General features: G+C 41.9%; 1 protein-coding gene across 2 annotated transcripts in view; it reads right to left on the bottom strand.

Annotated features, from left to right (window-relative positions):
• Positions 1-19,930, bottom strand: part of PLCB1 (phospholipase C beta 1) — a 637,760-nt gene that overhangs the window by 216,022 nt on the left and 401,808 nt on the right. For both annotated transcript variants that reach the window (XM_024192884.3, XM_024192885.2), the window contains exon 4: positions 7,690-7,830. In XM_024192884.3, the coding sequence (XP_024048652.1) occupies positions 7,690-7,830 (141 nt within the window). The remainder of the gene's footprint in view (positions 1-7,689; positions 7,831-19,930) is intronic.

The following is a 19,930-nucleotide window of genomic DNA, read 5'->3' as shown; positions in this document are numbered from 1 at the left end:
TCAAAAGCCATGACAGAGAGAGAGGATACAGCCGGGATGCAATGCAGTGCCGCGTGAAAATCAAGGAGCTGAGACAAGGCTACCAGAAGACCAAAGAGGCAAACGGACGCTCCGGATCCCAGCCCCAGACATGCCGTTTCTACGAGGCACTGCATTCCATCCTGGGTGCGGCCGCCACCACTACCCCACCAGTGACCGTGGACTCTGAGGATGCGATATTGTCGACGGCCGCTTCCTCGGAGATGTTAGCGGACGGGGAAGATGAGGAAGGAGATGAGGAGGACGAGGCAGTCGACAGCGCTTACAACGCTGATTTCCCAGACAGCCAGGATCTCTTCATCACCCTCACAGAGATCCCCTACCAACCGTCCCCACGCGTTAACCCGGACCCAGAATCAGGGGAAGGATCAGTCGGTAAGTGTTTTAAACATGTAAACATTTATTTTGAACAGAACATTAATATTAACAGTGGGTTTTTCATGATTAGTTTGCCCTAGGCGCTTAACGTTTTAGTCCTTGGCAGTGCAACTACTGCAAAAAAATCTAACAATGTCCGGTTTATGATGATTGGTTTGCCCTAGGCGCTCTACTGTTTAGTCCTTGCCAGTGCAGCTACAGTAAAATTCGGTCTATATGTCCGGGGATAGAGCTGAAATCCTCATGGAACATCTCCATGAAGCTCTCCTGGAGGTAATTGGAAAGCCTTTGCATGAGGTTCCTTGGGAGAGCGGCTTTATTGTGTCCTCCGTAGTAGGAAACGTTTCCGCGCCAGGCTAGCAGCAAGTACTCCGGGATCATTGCCTTGCAGAGCATGGCGGCATACGGCCCTGGTCTTTGCAGGCTTTCACGAAGCATGCGTTCTTTCTCGGTCTCTGAAATCCTCATCAGAGTGATGTCGCTCATGGTGACCTGCTTTGAATTAGGGGAATGTTAGTATTGGGACTGCTTGCCTGTTCCTTTACAGAACTGTAACCAGCGGTTTACAGCCATGCGGTGGAGGCGAGAGAGGGGCAGCATACAGGGAACTTTCCCTGGGACAGCCGCGAGGGGGTGGGACAGGGGCAGAGTTCATGCTTGCCGAATTGCTGGCAGCAGGAACTGGCCAATGCTAGGAGCATTGCTTTGAACGTGAAAGGAGGGCAGTGCTATTATTAAAGTTTTAAGCAGCCACAAGTCTACGGCTTACCATGTCAGCCTGCTACCCAAATTCCGCTGTCCTGCCCCGCTTGTCTGATCTGCACTGCAAGACCCCAGGCACTGAATGCGAAGGCCGAAAATTCGACCTTGTCCTGAGTGTGCATGTGATAGGTGCTGTGCATGGTCTTGTTCACAGAGAAAGACTATGTTCTTTGTTCACAAAAAAATTTATCTTTCTGAGGAATTCACTCCCTTTTTCCCATCCCACAGCTGCGACTGTCTCCCGACCTACCCTGGCATCACACTCCCAGAGGCTGGCGCAGATTAGGCGTAGAAAGAAAAGGACACGGGACGACATGATCTCAGAACTTATGGGCTGCTCCCGAGCCGAGGCAGCCCAGCAGACCCAGTGGAGGGAGAACATGTCCCAAATCCATCGATCACACATTGAATGGGAGGAGAGGTGGTGGCAGGAAGACCAGCAGGCGACTCAAACGCTGCTTGGACTAATGAGGGAGCAAAGGGACACGCTCCGGCGCCTTGTGGATGTTCTGCAGGACCGGAGGCAGGAGGACAGAGCCCCGCTGCAGTCTATCTGTAACCGCCCTCCCCCGCCACAAAGTCCCATACCCCCCTCACCCAAAGTCCCAAGAAGGAGGGGCGGCAGAGTCCATGAAAACCGTCACTCCACCCCTGCAGACTGCTCAAGTAGCAGAAGGCTGTCATTCCCCAAAATTTGATAAGTCCTTTCCTTCCCGCCTCACCCAAGCCCCCGTCCAGTTTCATCCCCTAACTGTGTAGTTGCTAATAAAAAATACGTTTCTGTTAATTACTGTTTCCATCATGTTCTTTTAGAGGAGAGTCTGTTTGAAGGGGGTTGGTAATTGGACAGGACAGTCACCTTTACCAGGGTACAGACACGGGGGCAGGTTCAGCAGCAGGTCACACACACATTGCAGTCACTAGGCACCCTGGTCAGTCTGGGAGGTGGTTTTCATGTTCTGTGGGGGGGGGGCTATGTGACTTTGTGGCGGGGGAGGGCGGTTAGAGATCTTATGCAGCGGTCCTTATCCTGGATCACAGAGCCACGCAGCAGGGGATCTGTAACCGTCCTCCCCCTGCCACAAAGTCACATAGCCCCCACACACAGAGTCCCGAACAGGAGGGGTGGCAGGCTCCGTTGAAACAACCAGTCCACCAGTGCGGACCATTCTAGGAGCAGGAGCCTGTCATTCCTCGAGTTTAGAAGCGTCCTTTGCATCACTACACTACACCCGCTCCCCACCACAGTCTGCGTCCCAGTTTCAACACTTTACCGCGAAAACAGTAATAAAGAAAACGGTGTTCATTAACAAATTTCCAGTGATTTTATTTTTAAATGTGTGTTGGAAGGGGGGGAACGGGGTATGTAACTGGAGAGGATAGTGAACATTCACTGGGTAAAGAAACGGGGGCAGGTTCAGCTTCTCTGTAAACAAACTTAATAGTCACAGGTTAGCCTGTTCACTCAGGAACCTAGCTTTCAAAGCCTCCCGGATGCACAGCGCGTCCCGCTGGGCTCTTCTAATCGCACGGCTGTCTGGCTGGGCGTAATCAGCAGCCAGGCTATTTGCCTCAACCACCCATCCCGCCATAAAGGTCTCCCCCTTTCTCTCACAGAGATTGTGGAGCACACAGCAAGCTGCAATAACAATGGGGATATTGGTTTCGCTGAGATCAGAGCGAGTCAGTAAGCTTCTCCATCTCCCTTTGAGACGTCCAAAAGCACACTCCACCACCATTCTGCACTTGCTCAGACGGTAGTTGAAGAGTTCTTTTTCACTGTCCAGGGCGCCTGTATAGGGCTTCATGAGCCAGGGCATTAGCGGGTAGGCTGGGTCCCCGAGGATCACTATAGGAATCTCCACATCCCCAACAGGTATTTTGTGGTCCGGGAAGTAAATACCTCCCTGCAGCCGTCTAAACAGACCAGAGTTCCTGAAAACATCAATTTTGGACATAATGAATTTGACACTACAGTGGCATATCTGGGAGGAGACAGAGGGGAAGAGGCTTAGGTTGGAGAGGGAGATTTTGGAGTTGTTAGCATATCAGTAAATCTACTACAAGAGATGGTAGCTCAAATCACATGGGGAGTAACAAAACTAGCAAGGGAAACAAAACTGCACACAGACATAGAATATAGAATCCTTGTGAGAAACAAGAAGGGCATAATGGAATTGTTAAAACGTGGGCAAGCCAGACACCAGGTCAGCATCGTAGAGCTAGGGGAACATACGTCATTTCAGATATTAACAGGACACCAACCCCAACATGCCTGCTCTTTCACCATTTATGTTCATTGCTCTTTCCTGCTCTGTCTCCATAACCCTCAATCCTCTTTCCCTCTAGATCCAGTTGTTCCTTGAACTGCCACACACCCAGCACATGATCTAGCCCTGTCTCAGTTCCCTTTCTATTGGTACTGTTCATTTCCCCAATTTTTATATTGAGGACCCTCCTTTTTGAGCTCCTTATCTGTATAAAACATCTAAATCTTTCTCTTCAACATTTTCTAAGTAAATGGAAAAGAAGGAAATGAGGTTCCTAAAAGATGTAGCACTAGACAAAATAAATTAAGATCTGTCACTGGGAAATAAGAGAGTTGGGAGCTTTGTCTGTCTGGGAAGTCTGATACTGTATAACAGTCTAATGGATGTAGGATAGATGAAAGAGGAATGCAGTGGTCAGAGCTGTCTTTAAAAAAAGGTAAGGGAGTCTCTTTCAGACCAGACTGATGATACTTAAAACTCATGTATCATATCAATCACACTAGTGGATGAGACCTGCATAAGTTCCTACGTGAAGAGAAGGAATTTTTGATAGCTTTGAAAACAGATTCCGGAAGAGGAGCATAAAGATGAAGTGAATGCAAGAAATGAAGACTGAAACCATCAGAAAGATAATGATGGGAAACAGCAGGTGTCTGAAGGGGCAGAGATTAGGTTACTGGAGAAAGAAAAAAATGTTTTGAAGACAGTTAATGGAGAGGAAGCCAGAAGCTTCAAGGGTTTTCAAGAGTAGTTCAAATGGAAAGGATCAGACAAAACTGGGCTGGGGAAACGTAGCCCTTGATCATATAGGGAAAGGAGAAAAATAAACAAACATAGAAGGGCTCATTCTCATCTCAATTTCACTGGTTACAGCAAAGCTACTTCTGAGTTACATCAATATATGCCAGAATCAAGAATCAAGCCCAGATGTTGACCCAATGTGTCTGGAATCCCCTGCAAATTCTGCTCCTTGATACACACATACAACTCCCATTTAAATAAACAAGAGTTGCGCTACTAATCCATTTCTTGGATTCCTAACAAAAAAAGGAACAAACAGGCACTCTGCATTAACCAGCATGTCTGTTACCTTCAGCTCACACCTAGAGAGCATTAAAACTGATTTATTTTACCTATAGAAATGTGAGCAAACCAGTGTATTGTGACTTCATTTTAAATTTTCTAGTTCTTTATTCAAATCATGTAAAGCACGATCAGTATAAATGCTTAGCTTTAGGCTCATATCCTCAATAATTCTATCACAACTCAGAAAACGGAGGTGAGGAACTGAACCTTTTGAACCGAATGACCAGTAAAAGGCTTGAAAATATACTAATTTCAAAACTTGAATAATAATAAACTCAGATCCTACAGAAATATAAACCTACTCCCGAAAGAAAAAAATTACAATTTGATTATTTAAACTGCTTTGTTAAGATCTTTTTCAAATAATTTTAGTTTGCGTTTTTCAGAGTGAGGGCTTTTATCTTGAAAAATAACATACACAGGCTTTAAAAGATTAGATTTTATTGGCAAATGTCAATCAACGTCAATTTCACTGTGCGCAGAAACCCACAAAAATGTTTCCGTCAATAATAATTGAAATTTACAGATAGGCGAAATGAGACAAATGCATCTTGAGATCTTTTCAGAGTTTGACTGAAGGATATTTACTTTGTATATTTGACATGTGATGTTGTCAATTTGTGTTTTACAGTTATAAAGCTTTAACTTTTTGAATCTCAACATCTACTGTCATTAAATTATTGCTGTCTGACCCACCCCACTGCCTGATTCCGCCCATGATATTCCACAACTAAAAATGTAAATCAATAAAAATAAAAAGGCTTAAAACCCATAATTTTTCACAATCTTAAAACTTTACATCAATACAAATGTAAAGCAAGTGCTTAAAAATAAACATAGACGTTATCTGCAGAAAACAGCAAAAAATAAAAATCGAATTCTGCCAAGCCCAAACATAGGACAGGTAAAAGGTAAAATAGCAAATTGTGCATGCCAGTGACTCGAGAGAGGTTTCCAAAGGCACATATGGCAATTGGGCACCTACTTCCCTTGGAAAGTCAATGGGAGTTAGGTGCCTAATTGCCATCTGGGATTTTGAAAATCTCCTCCTACATTGATAAGGCCCTGATCCTGCAATGAGGTCCACATGAGCAGACCCCATGCCACAGTGAGGCTTTATGTGCGTGCACAGATCTATCTACACTTGTGGAGTTCATTGCAGGAACTGGACCTGTGAAAAATTAGTGGGCTTATTTAGTACAGTGTTGTATATACAAGCAGGGTGGGATTTTCACACTGAAATAAGTGGGAGTTTTAGCATGACTTTAATGAGAGCAGAGCTAAGTCAGTGCTGAATGCTTTTGAAAATCCTCCCCTCAGGACATACTGCCTTACACAGATCAGTAACAAATGAACTCAACTGGTTTACATATATGTCAGATTATCAATAAGGATAAATTAAGGGCCTGATTCAGATCTTAGTTACTAAAATCAAAGGGATCAACTCTGGATTTACTGTAGCTCAACCTCCACAGAACCTAATTTTATTGACTGTATTTTCACTTTCCATCAATAACTAGGAGATGGGCACATAACAGTATTTCTGAATTTTTCCTTCAGATAGCAAACAGATCATAACTTTGACCCAGGATGGCTAGATTGGAAAACAGAAAAGAAGGGCATACAACTCATCCTGTGTTAGTTCATTTCCACTTTCTTCCAAAGAGTGAGAAGATTTGCACAGTTCAGCTTTGTTATGCCTTTACATCTTCCTTCAAATTCTTTTTCCATTTATTCATGTTTATTTCAAGTGCTTCCTCCCATGAAGAATAAAACTGTGTTGGGTTTCTTAGCAGCCTAGCTGTACAATGTACCGTGAAGTAACCGTTCTGCATTTTTTATATACTCCAGACCGGTGTTCCCAAAGAGCGCTGCATAGACTACTGTTACTTGTTTTGTTTATACTTCTGCATAACCCAGAAAGGGAGGAACCTGTGGTTTGGCTGAAGGCTTAACCAACCAACCAGCCAGAGGGAGTTTGCAATCGCAGCTGCATGGGAAAAGGTAAGCCACACCCTCACAGGAACAAATGGGTTGCTGCTCAGGTCCTTCCCCACATGGGTTGATGCTCTCCTCAGGTGGTGGGTCTCTGGTGCCAAGGCTGCCCTCCCTCAGAAGATGGTTGGCTGAGTGGCCAAAGGGTGCTGGTAAGTAATGAAAATATCCCCTTCCCTAGACAAAGAGCAGGAGTCTATAAAGACTACCATCCCTGGCCAGTCTAGCGGACTTCATGATCTGCTGGATGAAAAGAATAAGGAAGCCTGTTGAGTCCGTGGAAGTCTTGGAGCTGAAACTCCATCACCAGAACAGACTGTCTGTTTGTGTGGAGGTGGGGGCGAAGAATAGCCCATTAATTCCAGTTTGGGGGAAAGCTCCTTGAAGAAAAAAATACTATGATTATAATGAAATGATTGTAGGCTTTTAAGAGGTATTTGAAGACAGGGAACTAAAGCGTGCCTTAAAAAATCTGTTGTATTTTGCTGAATACACATGTTAATTTTATACAACTTGCCTGTACTGTAAAACTGTACAAAAATAGTGTTTACATGTGGTAATGATTAAGAGTGGAGAAAAGCTATGCTAAAAATTTGTGCAGTGCTAACCTTTGCACACACAAGAAAGGTTAGGTGTATAAGCCATGTGCCATTGCTGGCATAACAGTTTATAAATAGGCAGGTGCAGATAAATAGATTCTCAAACCTCAATTCATTACTTTGACCTAGGACAACATTAAAAAGTCAACAGTTTTCACACGGTGGTATCATGGATATCCCAGAATTTCCACAGAACAGGAAATAACATGTGATGGGTGTTGATAAATATTGAATCATTATTGGAAATTCAGAATGCATTCTTTGATGCAGAGGCAATTTTTTGGACATACAATTGTTTACAAAACACTCATTCTGGCAGCGCAAAGAGAATAACCAGCAATGTTCTGAGGATAAAGACACCAATGGCTTACAATTTCCCATGAATACTCTCATGAATACACTTTGTTGCTGTGATGCAGTACAGTATATTTCTCTAACAGCAAGCTGATTTCATCCAGGAGTGCATCTTAACAATCCCCTCCTTTTCTCTATTTGAATAATAAATAAAACAATAATAATACTCATAAATGTAAATAATGCTAACATTGAATGTACAGTACCTTTGCTATTTCGTCTTGAAATGCCACTAAGTTCAAGTATGATATATTGACCAGGTCTGGACCATAGACAACAGTTATCATTCGATTCTCCAGCCGACCTCCTAGGTTCCCAGCATCCAACAGTTCGCGCAATTTTGGATCCTGCAAGTAAATATATTGTGAGGCAGTAAATATCTGATTTGCAAAATAACTTGCATTTTGAGAGACGTGAACATTTTAAGCATCATCTACATTTCTGGCCTGGTTCATTCCTCACTGCAAATATCCGAAGTTATCACCTCTGGGAACAGTGAAAGACTTGACCTTGATTTTCCAATAAGCCTGATCTCTGGATGGGTGCAGCGAAGAGGACAGATTATCAGGGCCTCTTAAAGTTTCCCACCCACCTGGCCCCCTTAAAGTTAATCATGTGCTTATAAGTGCTTTGCTTAATCACAGCCATAGAGCCTGATCCAAAGTCCACTGAAGTCAGTGATCTTAATGGATTTTGGATCAGGCCCAAAGTGGGAAGAAAAGGATTTCAACTGATTTCTTCCCCCACAAAGAATTCAAGCAGAATAATTGGAAACGACACCATCACGTATAACAGAACAATGTACTTTTACTCCACTCCCTTCCCTCCCCCCATGTCCCAAGAGACCTTTTAAGAAAATAATAAAACATATTATTTTAATTGAAAGTTATAATTCAGATAGATTTAGTTTGCAGGATTTCCAGTCTTGTGCTCTTATAGCAATATTAATCTCTAGGAGCAGCGTTGTACAAACAAATGCACACCATTTCTGAATAGTGAAGAGATATTTAATTAATCTTGCAGTTAAATATAGCAACTGAGTTTTGGTACTGGTAACACAATCTCTAGCAAGAACCTGTTTCAGGATATTTGTTTATCTCTTGGTTTCTGATGATTTAGACTGCAGCAGTGCCAACCAATGTGCTAGGTCAGCATTTCTCAAACTGGGGTCTGCGGCGCAGGGGGGCGGGGGGGTTTGGGGATCCCCGAAAAATTTTAAATCAAAATGGGGGTCCTCGGGCTTCTAAAGTTTGAGAGCCTCTGTGCTAGGTGCTTTCCAAACTCAGAACAATGCCCTGAAGAGTTTACAGACTTTAGACAATGACAGCTGGATGGAAGAATTTTTTTGAAGTCAAACAGGGTGACATTCACCCCTTTGTAGAGGGCTAGCACAATCTGAAAGCGTAAGCTTCTTTCAAAGGTAAAATTTTTCAGAATGTTATAGATATAAAAATCGGCCAAGCGAATCAGATCCCTATTGGGTTAAATGAAAACCAACAGTCGCATTCCTTCAGCAAAGTTAAGACACAATGAAATCTCTCTAGTGAATTGAATCACTTGTGATCTGTGAAAGACAGATAGAATAGCAGCTCCCATTTAGCTCTCATGTAAACTTTTCCCCCGTTAAGTAAATGCAATTATTATTCATGCTACCGTTCTTCAAAACACAAATACCCTCTGAGTGACAAACTAAGTGCTGATTGTCCTATATAAATGGGGTTTATTATAGCAGGATGATGAATGTCAGAGTGTAAAAATGACCATTTATCTTGGAAAATAGGGAGATCTCAGCACAGGAGGAATATCAACATGCTAGTAGACATTAATCTAACAAGGACATCTTCTGATAGGTATTACATGGCTTATATGTATCTACTGAATGCTTACCCTGGTTCGAAGGAATATTTTGAAGCACCACATGTTAATTGGAAGGAAATAGAAAAACTGTCTTTCACGGGATGCTGAGCTTCTTTAAATATTGGGTACAACGGTAAATTGCGTAGGAAAGGAGACAGAATAATAAGCCTATTCAAATATGTTGTAGATGAGGAATATTATGGTTTGTGCTCTGAACCAAAGCAGGCCTCATGGATAAACAAGTTAATGACAGGTTTTCACACCTCAGACACAAACGGCAAAGGAATATAAAAGCAGGAGGTGTGGCGAATGGAGCGTGACGGCAAGAAGAGAAACACAGAGATGATGTCAACTCGCTGCTGGGAGAGGAGAAAAACAGACTGAGAAGAAATGTAGACTTTTCAGTCAGAACACAGCGTGTCCAAGGTTTACTCAATCTTTACCGAAGAGTAAAAATAATGCAGGCTGAAGTCCAGCAACAGAGTGGGGCCTATCCAGTTTATTGCACTGAATGCAGCATGTATTAGCATGCCCTTGTGGGCAGGAGGTATGTGTGTGCATTCGGTGAAAGCTACTCAGAGCCCTCAGAGTGCAAGTACAGGCTCTCGAGACCAGAGGGTCTGAACTAAGGACCTAAGGAAGACAGAGAGGTACAAAAAAGAGACTTTTCAGGACATAGAAGAGCAGTACCTCCCCCAGTTTGACAGCCTCTGTGCTGCTGAGGAGGATAAAAGTCTCAGTGAAGGAAAACATCAAGCTGGAACAGAGGGAAACAATCCTATAGTTGGGACTCTCCTTACAACTGATGTCATGGTATCCTCTCACACTGAGGATACCCCTACAAGGAAGAGGACCTCAGTTATTAGGAAGAGACAGGGAACAGTAATGTGGGATTCAATTATTAAAAATATAAATAGTTGGGTTGTGATGACTGAGAGAACCGCATGGTGAATTGCCTGAAGGGTGTGAAGGTTGTGAGACATCTACATGGTTTTTGAGACATCTAGATAGACTTATGTGCAGTGTTGATCAGAAACTGGAGGTCGTGGTACATGTAGGTACCAACGACAAAAGGAAAGGTGGGAAAGAGGTTTTGGAGTCCAAATTTAGGTTGCCAGGTAAGAGATTAAAGTCCAGGACCTCCATGGTAACATTCTCTGAAATGCTTCCAATTTCACATGAAGAGCCAGTTAGACAGGCAGAACTGGAGGGTCTCAAGGCATGGATGAGACGATGGTATTCAGAGCAGGGATTTTGCTTTACAGATGCTCCCCGACTTATGCAAGGGTTCCGTTCCGGAACGCCTTGCGTAAGTCGGGAATGTATCTCTGACAATTACGCAATTAAGCTTATGGAACTTACAGAACTTTTTCTGTAAGTGCAGATTTCCGTAAGTTGGGTTTGCGTAACCCGGAGAGCGTCTGTATTAGGAAGGAGGAACCTTTTGGGAAAAGAGGAGCCTACACAGGAAGGATGGGCTCCACCTAAACTAAAACAGAACCAGTCTGCTGGCATGTAAAATTAAAAAGGCTATAGAGGAGTTTTTAAACTAAGGGCTGGAGGAAAGCTGACAGGTGCAGAGGAGCACACAGTTCACACAGAGATATCCCTAGGGGAAGATTTATTAAGGGGCATATTGTATATCCTCGTAAAGATGAGAGGACAGTAGTTGATAAAGTACAGGTAGAAACTGAAGAGACAATCAAATGAAAAAGAGTCCCATTCAATTACATTACACGAAGGCAGACAATTAAATATTGACATATTTTATAATGCTTGTATACAAAAGTCTAAGAACTAAAATGGGTGAACTTGAGTGCCTGGTATTAAATGAGGATATTGATATAATAGGCATCACAGAAACTTGGTGGAACAATGATACAATGGGACCCAGTAATACCAGGGTACAAAATATCTAGGAGTGACAGCATAGGTCATGCTGGCAGAGGAGTGGCACCATATGTGAAAGAAAGCATAAAGTCAAATATAGTAAAAATCTTTAATGACTGAAACTCTACCATAGAATCTCTCTGGATAGAAATGCCGTGCTTCAATAATAAGAGTAGAACAGTAAGAATGTACTACAGACCACCTGACCAGGATGGTGATGGTGACTGTGAAATGCTCCAGGAGATTAGAAAGGCTACAAAAACAGAAAACCCAACAATAACGGGGGATTTCAACTATCCCCATATTGACTGGGTACAGGTCACCTCAGGACGGGATGCAGAAATAAAATTTCTAGACACCATTAATGACTACTTCTTGGAGCAGCTAGTCCCGGAACCCACAAGAAGAGAAGCAATTCTTGATATAGTCCTAAATGAAGCACAGGATCTGGTCTAAGTGGCGAATACAGCTGAACCACTCAGGAATAGCCACCATAATGTAATTAAATTCAACATCCTTGTAAGGCGGAAAATACCAAAGAAACCCACCACGATAGTATTCACCTTCAAAAAAGGAGACCTACACAAAAATGAGGAAGCTAGTTAATTAAAAGGAACAGTCACAAGAGTGAAATGTCTGGAAGCTGCATGAAAACTTTTTAAAAACACCATAATAGAGGCTGAAACTAAATGTATACCCCAAATAAAAAACAACAGTAAGAGGACCAAAAATAAAATAAAATAAAATACCACCGTGGCTATAAAAAAGAGTAAAGAGGGAGTTAAGAGACAAAAAGGCATCTTTTAAACATCAGACGGCAAATCCTACTGAGAAAAATATAAAGGAGCATAAACTCTGGCAAGTCATATGTAAAAGTGTAATTAGGAAGGCCAAATAAGAGTTTGAAGAGCAAATGGCTAAAGACACAAAAACAAACAGAAATTTTTCTTTAAGCACATCAGAAGCAAGAAGTCTGCCAAACAATCACTGGGGCCACTGGATGATCAAGATGCTAAAGGAGCACTTAAGGAAGACAAGGCCTTTGCTGAGAAGCTAAATGAATTCTTTGCATCGGTCTTCACTGCAGAGACTGTCAGGGAGATTCCCACACTTAAACCATTCTTTTTAGGGGACAAATCTGAAGAACTGTCCCAGATTGAGGGATCAGTAGAGGAGGTTTTGGAACAAACTGATAAATTAAACAGTAATAAGTCACCAGGACCAGATGGTATTCACCCAAGAGTTCTGAAGGAACTCAGATGTGAAATTGCAGAACTATTAGCTGTGGTATGTAACCTATCATTTAAATCAGCCTCTGTACCAGATGACTGGAGGGTAGCTAATGTAACACCAATTTTTAAAAAAGGCTCCAGAGGCGATCCTGACAGTTACAGGTCAGTAAGCACACTGAAAAACATAATCCCAACTATACATACAAAATGATGGGATCTAATGTTTGTATCTGGTTATTATTCCTAATGTAGTACATTTATTTAAAAAGTTTATTTTTGATTTTCTGTCAGTCTCAGGCAGAAATAAAGTTGATTTAGCTCTTTGGCAAACTTTTTTTTACTGATTATATTAGTAGCACCTCCGCAGGTGAAGCAAGTTAGGTTCTCTTTATTCATCTATAATTTTCTTGTCATGGACTTTCCTTAATTAGCAAAACACTTTAACTACCTATATTTTTCATTATGTTTATTCATAATGTGCTATGAGAGTGCAACAAGGCATTAGCTAATTGCTTCTAAAGTTTAAAATACCAGTTAATATTTCTGCAGAAGAAAACATTCAGAGAGTTCAAGTCCAGGGTTACCAGAAGGGTGCGCTGCCATGGGAAAGATAGCTTGGTTAGTCTTAGGCAAGCTGCAGATTGCATACAGAATCTGTTAAAAGGATAGATTCATTGAAGGTGGGATGTTGGATGAAGGGTCATGTTGGTTGGTTGATCATGGTATTTTTTGCTTTTTGTTTAAGAAATATAAGTATTGTAAAACTTCCATTTGAGAAAATTCTTTGTAAATCTAATTTGAATGGTATCTGCAGTCTAACAAACTTGAACATTTCATTTAAAACAAAAATGAAGACTAAAAACGGAGACAATGTCATTGGAGACATTTCTAAACCAGGCAACAAACACCCTCAATAATAATAATGGACATTGTATGATTACTATGTTTTTGTGTACATATTCTTCTCAACGTTATTTTTATTTTTGAAGTGTACAATGGAGCCTGTGCCACCATTGAAAAAGGCCCTTGAAAATTATGGAAATGAAGAGCCATCTTTGAAAAAGAATTGTGGTAATAGTGACCTGCTGTCAAAACATACTGGATGAGTGGTGGCCATACATCACCAGTGGCCACCACCTGCACACATCAGGAAGCCGCCTGTGCCAGTAGCAGCAGTGGAAGGTTGTGTTAGGCAGGGTTTGTTACTTATTCATGGTGGAATAATAATAGCACCCTTCACACCTGTAGATATTTCACTGGGCAAAATTGGCCAACCAGTCCAGCCTAAACTGAATTCATATTCTCTTACAAACGGTTGGCATTTCAAGTGTAGTTGGTTTTCATTGTACCCATTACCTGAATACTCAGCTGTAATGCATTCTGTCCTGCGTTTTCCATGATGTCACTTTGCTACTCAAAGCAACATGAGACCAGGAGAAAAGACTGGCAACGGAACATTCCTTGAGAGAGGCTTTAAGAAATGGAAAGATTTTCAAAGTTTGTTCAAACCACATGCACTCAGTTCTAGGCATGAGAGAGCATCCAGTGGTTCAGGATGAGTTACGGATATGCTCATTGCCAGCCATCATGATGGCATCACTGAAAATCGACAGCATGTCGAAATACTTTTAAGGTATTTCATACTCTGTGCAAGACAAGATAGTGCTTTTCAGGCGCACGATGAAACACACAACTCCAGCTTTAGAGGAAATTACACTGAAATTCTGGAGCTGGTTGGTTCTACTAAACCCAGCCTTTTGAACTGATTGACAAGCAGCTAGGGACATTATACAGCTCACCAGTCCAGAATACATTCTACTGCAGAAGTCCTGAGAGAAAGCATTGTTGAAGAGGTCAGACAAGTCAAGTATTTTTATGTTCTTGCTGACAAAACTAAAAATGAATTTTAAAAAAAACGAACTTCTGTGTCTCCTAGTGCATAACCACAGAAAAGGAATAATTCAGGAAAGAGCTTGAACGTGCTTCCACATGGAAAACCTAAATGCTGGATCGGTTTCTAACCTGATCATACAAGACCTACAGCATTTGAAGCTTGTCATCAATTACATTGCTGCCCAGTGCTCTGATGGAGTTTCTGTGCAGAGTGGTCATTTAATAGGAGTGCACATTCGAATTCTAGAAAATGTTACATGTGCCATTTACATGCATTCTCATGCTCATGGGTTTAACCTTGTTATTGTAGAGACATGTTCTAGCATCACCTAGTATCAGGAAGTCTTTACATTTTCTAAAGGAGGTCCATATCTTCCTCAAGAGTAGTTACAAGTGCCATGAACTTTTCATTAAAGCACTACAAGAGCTACGCCAGAAGGCACTTACGCTTGAAACTAGTTGTTTTTTCCATTATGATTCCCTCGAAAAACGGCAAGCAAGATGTGGCAAAGTACTGGAAATATTAGAGGCTATTGAGCAGCAGCTCGCACTGCAAATGGCCTGTTGGAGAGACTGAGGAGCTCCTTTTTTTTTTTTTTTTTTGCTAAGGCTCTTAGTTTTGGGGTTGGGGGGGAAATCAAGATTTTGAGCAACATATCCTCCAAGCCGGCACAGTTCTTTGTTCCTGGCACAGTGGGTCAGTCATCTGCATATGACATTCCCAAGAGCAGTCAAGAACATATCACAATTGATTTCTATTACCCTGCGTTGGCCAGAATTCTTGATGAGCTCTAACCTCTAACTCTAGTTTGCTTTCTGCACTAAATGGCTGTAATCTAAATAGTGACAGCTTTCTTGATTATACTGCTCTAAAGACAACAGTAGATCGCTTTGCACCAACAGGCACCCATTTTCACAGTCTTGATGCAGAAGGTGAAGCTGCCAGGATGCAGAGTATGCACAAAAATAATCGACATCAATTTCTGAATTTTGGAATGTTCTGAACGAGTTACCGAGAGACTATTCGTCTTCATGGTCAACTGTTGACAATGTGTTGAGCCTCTCAGTTTCTATAGCATCAAATGAGAGGTACTTCTCTGGGCTAAAGAGAGTTAAAGATTGCTTAAGATCCACAAAGGCAGAAGAGTGCCAAAGCGATTTGGTGCTTTGGGCCTCTGAGGGTATGTCTACACCGCAAACAGACACATGTGGCTAGCCCATGCTTGCTGACTCGGGCTTGCTCAGGTTTAACGGAGGTGTAGACTCTCGGACCCAGCAAGGAGGATCCCGGAGCTTGGGTTGGAGCCCGAGCCCAAACGTCTACACTGCAATTAAACAGCCCCTTAGCCTGAGCCCCCCAAGCCCAACTCAGGTGGTATGGGCCAGCCACAGGTTTTTAAATGCAGTATAGACATACTCTCAGGGTATGTTTACATAGCCCGTGGCAGCAAGCCTCCCAGCCCAGGGTGAGAGGCTCTCACTGTGATGCTAAAAAGCATCTGTGTAGACACTGCGGCTTGGGCTGGAGCTCAGGCTCTGAAGGGCCGAGGGGGGAGGGCTTCCGAACCAGAGCTGCAACTTAAAGCTACACAGCTTTTTTTTTTTAGCACAGCAATGTGAACCCAAGTCTGTCAACTTAGACTAAGGGGTTTGCTGCTGGATGTCAACAATGCCATACGCTATTCTGACCATGCCAAGGCCAAGATGTTATTCACTATTATAGAAGATGTCAGAAAATTTTTTGCTGCCACGTCCTTTTTTAATTTTTTCCCTTCAAACAGTGTTGTTGTTAGTGAAAAATGCTCCAGCTTCAATCTCTAAAATATATACCTCAGATTCTCACACCTCCACCATGCCTGTCATAAATAAATTATTTCAACAGTACTGAATGAATTGTTTAAACAGTAATAAGTCACCAAGACCAGATAGTATTCAACAAAGAGTTTTGAAAGAACTCAAATGCGAAATTGCAGAACTACTAGATGTGGTATGTAACCTATCACTTAAATCATCCTCTGTACCAGATGACTGGAGGATAGCTAATGTGACACCAATTTTTTAAAAGGCTCCAGAGGTGATCCTGGCAATTACCGGTCGGTAAGGGTAACTTGAGTACCAGGCAAACTGATTGAAACTATAGTAAAGAACAGAATTATCAGACACATAGATGAAGATGGTATGTTGAGGAAGAGTTAATGTGGCTTTTGTAAAAGGAAATCATGTTTCAGCAATCCACTATAATTCTTTGAGGGGATCAACAAACATGTGGGCAACGGTGATCCAGTGGACTTAGTGTACTTGGACTTTCAGAAAGCCTTTGACAATGTACCTCAGAAAAGGCACTAACGCAAAGTAAACAGTCATGGGATAAGAGGGAAGGTCCCCTCATGGACCAGTAACTGGTTAATACACAGGAAATAAAGAGTAGGGATAAATGGTCAGTTTTCAGAATGGAGAGAGCTAAATGGAGGGATCCCCCAGGGGTCTGTATTGGGACCACTGCTGTTCAACATATTCATAAATGATCTGGAAAAAGGGATAAACAGTGCAAAGTTTGTAGATGATACAAAATTACTTAAGATAGTTACGTACAAAGAGTCACAAAGGGATCTCACAAAACTGGGTAACTGGGCAACAAAATGACCGATGAAAGTCAATGTTGATGAATGCAAAGTAGTGCACATTATATAAAATGGCGCGTTCTAAACGATCTGTTATCACTGAAGAAACAGATCTTGGATTCATTGTGGATAGTTCTGCATTTATGTGCAGCAGCAGTCAAAAAAGCTAACAGAATGTTAGGAATCATTAGGAAAGGGATAGAGAATAAGACAGTAAATATCATAATGCTTCTATACAAATCCATAGTACAAATCCCACCCCTTGAATATTGTGTGCAGTTCTGGTCACCCCATCTCAAAAAAGATATATTAGAAATGATAAAGATACAAAGAAGGGCAACAAAAATTATTAAGGATATGGAACAGCTTCCATCTGAGGACAGATTAAAAAGACTGGGATTAATGAGCTTGGAAAGGAGATGACTAAGGGGGCATGTGATAGAGGTCTATAAAATCAGGAATGGTGAGGAGAAAGTGACTAATGAAGTGTTATTTACCCCTGCACTTAACACAAGAACCAGGGGTCACCCAATGAAAGTAATAGGCAGCAGGTTTAAAACAAATAAAAGGAAGTACTTTTTCACACAATGTACAAACAGCCTGTGGAACTCATTGCCAGGGGATGTTGTGAAGGCCAAAAGTACAACATTGTTCAAAAAAGAATAAGATAAATTCACGGAGGATAACATCTATGGTATTAGCCAAGATGGTCAGTAACCCCATGGTCTGGGTGTCCCTAAACCTCTGACTGCCAGATGCTGGGACTGGATGACAGGGCATGGATCACTTGATGATTGCCTGTTCTGTTCATCTCTTTGAAGCATCTGATGTTGCCCACTGTTGGAAGACAGGATACTGGGCTAGATGGACCATTGGTCTGACCCAATATGACCATTCTTATATTCATTCTCCTCTCCACAATCTGAAATATGATTAACTAACTACTAAAACACTCATTTATAAACAGTTTAATGGACCGACTTCAGAAATTCATTATGCATAGATAATGTTTTAAATTAGAATAAGGAGAGCTATGAAACCATCCAGAATTATGCTTGGATTGAAACCACCAGGGACTACACCACAGACTGCAGTAAATGTCATTCCGGCCTTATAATGGGGGATTACATATATGGGGGTAAGTAGATTTTATATTTTTAAAGTAAATCATTCGATCTTTCTGTACTAAAAATAGTAACAATGTATCATACTGCGTGACTACACTGCTTGCGGTGCAAAGACTAAAAGATGGATACATCAAGGCCAGGGGATCAATAATATTTTACTATATTTGTCTCCTGTGTGTTTTGAATTTGTTGTTTTATAAGCTTGAAAAATAGGTTTTATTTGGTACTGGGTCTGCATGCCACAGGTGCAGATTACTTAGCTTTAAAAATTACCTGTCTGCCTGTGTTGGTTAATTTTGTTGTGGTAAATCTATATGAATTGTTATAAAAGATATAGGAAATAATCACAAGAAATGCTCCTGAAATAGACTGATTTTTACATTTTATCCTTCAAAAATGTCCAAAATCTTACAGGCTCCTGGACCTGACCCTCCTATTGAAAACTGAAATGACTCCCTGAATCACAGGTGTAGATACCCAGCCCATTCCAGCTGTGCATTTATATTTGGGGTGGCACAGAGAACTATAGAAAACTCATTACCACCTTCCCTGCACATTTTTTTGCTAAAATTATTACCCCTGGCATATATGAAGAAATTGGGATGCAAGTGATAATTCTGATAAATGGCAAAATACTCCCCTTTTAGGTCATGCCCAAAGAAGGTTTGGCCTTCCAAGGGATGTGCTCTTAGCCCCACCTGTGACCAATTAGCTGTCTCCCCAGTGATGGGTCTGAGGTCACGAAGGAGGTGATAGTCTAAAATCATCTGGTCCTTAGGCCAACAAGCAGTTCAGTGGGGAGGAAGACCTGCAAGACACCCTAGGTCACAGGAAAGGACCTGGAAAGGGATCAGGCAGCAGGACCTGATTTATCTGTTTGATTTATGTTGGAATGTTCTGGTTTGGTGAAATAAACCTTTCCCTAAAGAAAGGGACTGAAATTCTGCTGCTTAATTTGATGCACTGGCTGGCAAGTGGGCCCACCAGCTTACAGTCTTGATCCAACAAAGCTTGATTGCCATTGAAATCAATGGAAGTCAGGAGCCTAAATGCCTTTGAGGATCTGGGCCTAAGTGCTTTGCTGGATTGGGACTTTAGTGAGGACACATGGAAAAAGAAAAATCACCCAGCTCTTTCTGGGATTCACAGAAAACCAGCTAGACAAGCTGATGAAGATAATATTTGTGCTATAGATGAATCTTTTGGCACCAAACACTCAGGAACTACCATTTAGATTAGAAGATATCTCTGGGAATGCTTGATAAACAGCAGATTGCCAATGTTAGCATCCACGTAAGTCTTAAACATTGGTGCTAACATGATGAAGACTGTATGCACAGCTGATTCAAGATGTAGTGACCAGATAAGATTCTACTTCCAATATGCTTATGTTTGCTGCAAGAGATAAACAGCCTGGGATAGTCTTCTATACAAAAGGTCTGATGGCGGCTGACTCCACCCCACTGGAGTCTTTCACGAACTACAGCTCTCAGACTGCAGCTATCTGAAGACCTAACTCAGGAGATGAACTCGCACAAAGCCAGCATTTCTGCAGTGACACCCCTGTGGCTCAAGTACTGACAGATGCCCAGGGTGAGGTGCCTTTTAAACAGACAAATACAGAAAGGGTGACAAAGGATGGTGTCAGCAGGAGGAAAGAATTTAGAATCCATCGAACTGGTTCATCCATGTTGAACGAGGATAGAACAGGTGCCGGTGTTGCCATCCCCTTATGTAAGAGCTGAACTATTTCATTCTGCTTCCTCTCTGAAACTGGTAAATGAAAATATGCCCCAAACTGAAGAAGACAAAATAGAAGTGCAGGGC

The sequence above is a fragment of the Terrapene carolina genome, unplaced genomic scaffold (genome assembly GCF_002925995.2).
Source record: "Terrapene carolina triunguis isolate 2854851 unplaced genomic scaffold, T_m_triunguis-2.0 Scaffold132, whole genome shotgun sequence".
In the NCBI taxonomy this organism is placed as follows: Eukaryota; Metazoa; Chordata; order Testudines; family Emydidae; genus Terrapene; species Terrapene triunguis.
Note: the sequence above shows the minus strand (reverse complement) of the source record. Positions and strands in the feature narration are given on the sequence as shown.